Source organism: Haliaeetus leucocephalus, unplaced genomic scaffold (genome assembly GCF_000737465.1).
Source record: "Haliaeetus leucocephalus isolate CR32 unplaced genomic scaffold, Haliaeetus_leucocephalus-4.0 Scaffold143, whole genome shotgun sequence".
Taxonomy (NCBI): Eukaryota; Metazoa; Chordata; class Aves; order Accipitriformes; family Accipitridae; genus Haliaeetus; species Haliaeetus leucocephalus.
Window position 1 is genome coordinate 1,771,849 of NW_010972579.1, and position 6,469 is coordinate 1,778,317.

Here is a 6,469-nt window from a genome sequence, read left to right on the forward strand (position 1 = left end):
CCGCCCCCAGCCCCGGTCCCGGCCCCCGGAGCCGGCCTCGGCCATGGGTGTGATGAGAGCGCCAGTGCTCAGCCAGGGCAGCGGGGAGCCTGCTTCCGCACTCCCACCACCGCCACGGCCTCCCACCCGGCCGGCACGTCCCGGCCGGCCTGCCAGCGTGCTGAGCAGGATTCCTGGAAAACAAACCCTTGTTGATCAGGGTCTGCGCTGCGTCCTGCCTGGGCCGGTTCCCAATTATCCCCTCTTTACCCTGTGCAGGTGCCTCAGCACAGACAGTTGCTGCTAAGGTCCCCGGGGTCACCCTTCTCAGGTGGAAACGTGGCTTTGCCGACGGTGCAGGCAGAGATGAGGACGGCAGAGGACTCGAACGGGACGGTCCTGCACCGCCTGATTCAGGAGCAGCTGCGCTATGGGAACCTCACAGAGAACCGCACGCTGCTGGCCATCCAGCAGCAGGCTCTGCGTGGCGGTGGGGGTGCCGGCAGCCCCCGCTCCTCCCTGGAGAGCCTCAGTCCAGAGGAGAGCCAAATGGTGCAGCAGTCCACGCGGCAGGAGCCCCAGGGTCAGGAGCATCACTCTGACCACGTCTACTTGGAGAACAGCGTCTATCGGCTCTGCCAGCCCCAGCACAAGGGCGAGGAGCTCCCGACGTATGAGGAGGCCAAGGCACATTCCCAGTACTACGCCTCGCAGCGGGGCGGGCAGCAGCCTGGAGGGGTCAGCCCAGGGATTCGGGGTGAAAATGGTCCACACGGGGCCGAGAGCGGTACCCGACGCCCCGACGAGGGGCTGAAGGACCTGAAGCATGGCCACGTGCGGTCGCTGAGTGAGCGGCTGATGCGGATGTCGCTGGAGAGGAACGGAGCCAAAGCGCAGAGCCCCATCAGTGCTTCCCACAGCTACCCCCAGCTCTCCCGCCACCACCAGCTCGCTGCCCTCCGAGGGCAGCACCCTGAGGGGCCAGAGCCACGGGGACCCCCTCCGGAGTATCCCTATGTCATCCCTTCCCAGGACACTTACCTGGCCGAACCCCGACCCTGCTCCCGGGAAGGTCCTGGATTTCAGCATCCTGAAATCAGGTAACCTGCGGCCTCTGGGCTCCACTTTTGGGGTGCTCACTGGGTGCCTCCCAGCCGTGGTGCCCCAGGAGCGGCCAGGATGGATGCTCGGAAGATGCAGGATGCAGAGAGCAGTGGGGGGGCCCGGGGCAGCCGTTGCCGAATCTCTCATCCTCACGGGGCCGGTTTTGGCTCAGCCTGTGGGGGTCTGCAGGGACACCACCGGTCCCCTCCTCTCCCCAGTTTCCCCCAGCACAGTTGGATTTTTCCAACCAGTGATGAAAATCCCACTGTGTCTGCAGACCCTGGCCCCTCCCCACGTGCTGGGAGGAATTTGGAGTTAATTTAGGAGCTGGAGCCAGCTCAGGAAACGGCTAAATGTGGAACGGGCATGGGGCAGGGTGGAAGGCAAACGTGCTCCCCGCTCCATGGAAACCCACCCCGTAGTCCTGAGCTGGGGATGTCTGCATAGCACCAGTTTGCTGCTGGTGCCGTGGGACTGCTGCTGAGCTGAGCCTGGGCTGGTGCCAGGTGGTTCATGGAGGCGATGAGCAGCGCTGGGCAGCTCTCCCCTTCCCTTCAGCAGCTTGACGCCTCCAGCAAAGAGCCAGGTTGTCTCCGAGAGGGCCATGGAGCGGTCTGGGGGGCCCAGAGGTCTAGGCGATGCCTGGCATTTGAGGAGGGCTGGAAAAAACTTCTTCCAGTGTGGAAAACGATGGGAAGAAGGGAACTGGAGGCTTGATGGGAGGATGCACGCTGCTCCCAGCCCTGCTGACCTATCCAGGTGGAGAGTGATAGCATCTCTGGCAGGAAAACCTTCTCCTTCCAGGGAACAAAGAGGGGAAGGGGAGCCGCGAGGAAGATGTATTTATTCTTCCTTTCTCCCATATCATCCTGCAGGAATGCAGGCCCTTGGCGGGCAGCCCACGGTGGAGTGGAGCCGGGCTGTGCATGGCTGCCCTGCTTGGGGTATTCGAGGCGGCCGCGGGTTGTCGAGGAACTCGGAGCAGTCGTGCGAGGGGCGGCTGGGCTGGCCTTGCTACTCCAAATACAGCAAGGGTGTATTAATAGTTTGGTGGTGAGGAGCCATGCCGGCAGCCCTCGCTTTGCCCAGAAAACAAGGAAAAGGGGCAGTGCTGCCGTCTCCCAAGGTGCATCCTTTACCGAGCTGTCATCCCTTTGCAGCACCCCCAGCAATAGGGTGGGCCTGGGGGGCTGGGAGCCCAGCCTGACCCACTGGCCAGGTCCTGGAGTTGTCAGGTCAAGGCATCCCTGTGAGACGGGGTTTATTTTGTGTTTGAGGGTGCTCAGGAAAGCACCTTTTAGAAAGCAAATGCTTCCCAGCTCTGAAAAGCAGGATAGATGCTTCCCAGAGCTTCCCTCCTCCTTTGGGGCCGCCCAAAGGCACCAGCAGCACCTGCTTGGCCCATGGGTTTGGAGCAGTCGGCTGGGAGCTGGAGATGCGGTCGGCTCTCCTGCCCTGCCAAGTCCCTTGAGCATCCCTCTCCTCTCTCCCTGCAGGGTGCTGCCCACCCACGTCCCCACCACTTTCCTGCCGCCACCGGGCACCCTGTGCCCGGGCACGCTGGGTCCCGCCAGCGTGGAGGCACTGGTGAGTGCCCAGGCAGTCTCGGCCAGCAGCCGCCTGGCCCGGGCAGATGCAGTCCTGCGGGAAAATGAGAGGCTCCAGCGGGAGAGTGAGAAGCTGCGGCGGGAGCTGGAGAGCTGCGCCGAGAAAGCAAGCTGCATCCAGAAGGTGAGCGAGCGGCAGCAGCCCTGTGGTCATGGTATCGTGTGTCCTCCCTCCCCATGAGCAAGGGGATGCTCAACCAGCTGCTGTGAAAATTCACCCCCTTTAGCGTTTTAATCCCTTCTTCCCCCTCCCTCCGGTGGCTTGTTCCTCTCTGAGCAGCTGCGTTTCAGCAGCACGGCAGCCGGGACGGGGGAGAAGGAGCCTATTCTCCGGTGACCCCCTCCCTCCGCCTGTCCCCCCCATCCCCAGCCGCCACAGAAAGCCCTTTGTGTGGCCGCGTACAAGGGGTGGCTGTTCCCCGCCGGCCGAGCTACAGCAGAGCCAAAACCTGTGGAGGGACTCTTCTGCATGAAGAAAGGCAGAAAAAATTGGTTTTCACCCCAAAACGTGCGCTGGGGGTCACCCTGGGGGGGGGTCTCATGGATGCGCTGAGCTCTTCTGACAGCTTGGGTTGGGCTGAGTGGCCTGGGTGAGCTTTGGCCAGCATCTCCCTTTCGTTTCCTCATTCCATGAATATCTAACCCCGGCCTGTCCCTTCCTCCGCCCCAGCTGGAGAGCGAGATCCAGCGCATCTCAGAGGATTACGAAAACCTCGTCAAGGCGTCTTCCAAGCGGGAAGCCTTGGAGAAAGCCATGAGGAACAAGAGAGACGGCGAGATGCGACGGCTCCAGGACTTCAACCGGGACCTGAAAGGTGAGGGACCCTCCACATCCCCATCCCCATGGGTGTTCTCCATTCCCCGGCTTTTCCCCTGTGTGTTTCTGCCAGGAGCCAAGCTTCCTCTGGCCAAAATCTTGTATTTAAATCTTAATTGGATTTAATTGCCTTCGGACCAGAGCGGTTGGAATCGGCGAACAAGCAGCTGGCCAGCAAGACCCAGGAAAGCCAGGAGAGCAACCAGGGCAGTGTGGCCAAACTCCTGGCGCAGAGTAAGTCCCGGGGGATGCCCGTCCTTGCCTGGCTCCCCATGGCATCCGTGAGCGGGACAGCGGGGCTCAGCATGCTCCCTTTCGGCTGGAGGAGGAGGAGGCGGGTGGTGAGCGGCAGCTCTTGCCCATCCCCAGGGAGGATGGAGCTGCTCTTGGCGCTGGACTCGAGCCATTAATCCTGGCCGGCCGGCGGCGTGACCCGCATTCTCCACATTCCTGCCGCCGCGCCGGCTCTTCCAGCATCGAGCCCGCACTCCCGCCCTGCACCAGCCTGGCCCTTCTCTCCCTCCTCCCTCCCGTGCCTTGCAGCTGCGCAGGCCTGGGCTTTTTTTGGGGAAAATATACCTAAATGCATTATTTTAGCAGAGAGACACAGTGTTGGTGTTACGTGGGAGGAATCGCATCCCCTTCCCTAAGGTGGCTGGATTCATGCCGGGCAGATTTTACCCTTCACAAGCCAAAATTTGGGCTGGAATGTGGCAAATGGAGGCTTTTGGCCATCTGCCCGAGTGGCTGGGATGCCCTTGACCCCCCACATACCTTGCGTGCTGAGGAAGGGATGGCCTGGCCAGGCTTTGGGGAGCAAAGAGCCCCCAGGGGGGGCTTTGTGGACCAGCCTTAGGCTGGCGAAGCCTCTTCGGCTGAGACCTGGGGGGGGTCTTTTGCAGGCTATGAGCACCAGCAAGAGAAGGAGAAGCTGGAGCGAGAGGTGTCCCTGCTGCGCAGTGCCAATGAGGACCAGCGGCGGCGGGCAGAGCTGCTGGAGCAGGCGCTGAGCAGTGCCCAGGCACGGGCGGCCAAGGCAGAAGCTGAGCTGCGGAAGAAGCGAGCCTACGTGGAGAAGGTGGAGCGGCTGCAGGCAGCCCTGGGCCAGCTCCAGGCCGCCTGTGAAAAACGGGAGCAGCTCGAGCTGCGGCTCCGCACCCGCCTGGAGCAGGAGCTGAAGATGCTGCGGGCTCAGCAGGTGTGTGCCAGCGAGACACGGCCGTGGGTGCTGGTGAGCCACGGTGGGTGCTGCATCCTCCCAGCACCTCCTCATCCTCTCTTTTGGGTTGTTTTCTGGGTTTTTTTTGCCACTGCAGAGGCACGCAGGTGCCGCAGGCGGGGGGACGCCGGAGCTGAGTGCCCACACGCTCTCTGAGCAGCTGAGGGAGAAGGAGGAGAAGATCCTGGCCCTGGAGGCTGACATGACCAAGTGGGAGCAAAAGTACCTGGAGGAGTGCACCATGCGGCAGTTTGCCATGGACGCTGCAGCCACCGCGGCCGCCCAGCGGGACACCACCCTCATCAGCCATTCCCCACGGCACTCCCCCAACAGCAGCTTCAACGAGGATCTCCTCCTGGCCAGCCACAAGCACCAGGAGATGGAGAACAGGTAGGCCCACCTTGCTGACAAGCTTGCGCTGTGTTCTGGCCAGGCGGTGTCTGCCTCCTCCTCCCCTTCCTCCGGCACCTCTCCCAGCTTCTGCCTCTTCTCCTCTCCAGGTTAAAAGCCCTTCATGCCCAAATCCTAGAGAAGGATGCCATCATCAAGGTCCTGCAGCAGCGCTCACGGAGGGACCCCAGCAAAGCCCTCCAAGGCTCCCTGCGGCCAGCCAAGTCTGTGCCCTCTGTCTTTGCTGCCTCCGCCGCCCCGAGCTGGCCAGGGGCTGGCCAGAGCGACCGGCTGGCCGAGGGCAGCTCCCGGGGCAGCACAGGTAAATAGAGGCACCTGCCTGCTCCTTGCCTTCACTCGGCAGCAGGGAGTTGCCTGCAATTTCTCCTGCAGTTTTGGAAGTAGAGAGCTTGAGGAGGGGGGATTTCTCCGGTGAGCCATAGGGACCAGCCAGAGGAGCTGGCAATCCCTAATGGCATCTCCTCCAGCAGGCAAAGCCACTGCCGAAGGGGCAGCAGCGCCCGCCACCCTCCCTCTGCCCTCCCACTCCAAGCACGGCAGCAAGGACGGCAGCACGCAGACGGACGGGGCGGCCGAAAGCAGCGGCCAGGGTGAGGGCACTGAGCGCCTGGCTGGTTTGCTGGGTGAGTCCCTGGGGATGGCACGGGGAGAGCTGGGGATGCTCCAGCCCGTGGGCTTGGCATCCAGGAGATGGGCTTTGCACAAGCATCGGTGATTTTTTAAGGCATTTTAAAGGCCCCATTTGAGCCTGGTGGGTTTGAATCCCTGCAATCGCTCGTTGCTTTTTCACTTTTCAGGTGCAGAGCATTTTTCTTGAACACTTTGGGGGAGGCTGGACTAGCAGTACACTTGCTGCCGGCCCTTCAGTGGGATGGGCGCCATGCTGATGCTCTTCACCTCTCCTCCAGCTCTCACCTTCTTTCTCTGCAGAGAGCTCGGCTGCTGCCAGAGCCCCGGACCTGTCTGACATGGTGGAGATCCTGATTTAAGGCCACCCACAGGCTGCACGCCAGCCCCTCCACCCTCCCTGCCTGCTGCATGGGCAGAGCCACCCTGCCTGCACCTGCCTGGGATGGAGGAGCCTGCGGGAAGGAGGACCGAGCCTGGAGCTCAGCAGTGTCCCCACGGCCAGTCTCAGTGGGTGGCCTCTGTGCATGGGAGAGCCACTGTCCGCGCTTGGCACCCACACGGGTCCCCAGCTGCGCGGGGCGCACTGGAGCCCAGGAACCCCACAGTGGTAGTGGAGCCTTGTGACCCCCCTGTAAATACACCCAGGTTTTGTACGATGGGAGCAAACATACTTGTTGTTTCAGCCTCTTCTCCTTCCTGAGG

General features: G+C 62.4%; 1 protein-coding gene across 1 annotated transcript; it reads left to right on the forward strand.

The window, feature by feature from the left end:
* The first annotated feature begins 345 nt into the window (after positions 1-345).
* Positions 346-6,126, forward strand: AMOTL2 (angiomotin like 2). Its single transcript, XM_010561283.1, has 9 exons — positions 346-1,079; positions 2,580-2,814; positions 3,361-3,505; positions 3,649-3,741; positions 4,410-4,705; positions 4,824-5,116; positions 5,227-5,438; positions 5,608-5,760; positions 6,068-6,126. Exons 1-9 carry the CDS (start codon positions 346-348, stop codon positions 6,124-6,126), a joined length of 2,220 nt encoding a protein of 739 aa, XP_010559585.1.
* The last annotated feature ends 343 nt before the right edge of the window (positions 6,127-6,469 follow it).

Bases quoted from the DNA above. Each gene is read 5' to 3' on its own strand.
- AMOTL2 (XM_010561283.1), top strand. From the start codon at position 346: ATGAGGACGGCAGAGGACTCGAACGGGACGGTCCTGCACCGCCTGATT. The intron at 3,742-4,409 runs GTAAGTCCCGGG...GGTCTTTTGCAG, and splicing joins GGCCAAACTCCTGGCGCAGA to GCTATGAGCACCAGCAAGAG. The intron at 5,761-6,067 runs GTGAGTCCCTGG...CTTTCTCTGCAG, and splicing joins GCGCCTGGCTGGTTTGCTGG to AGAGCTCGGCTGCTGCCAGA.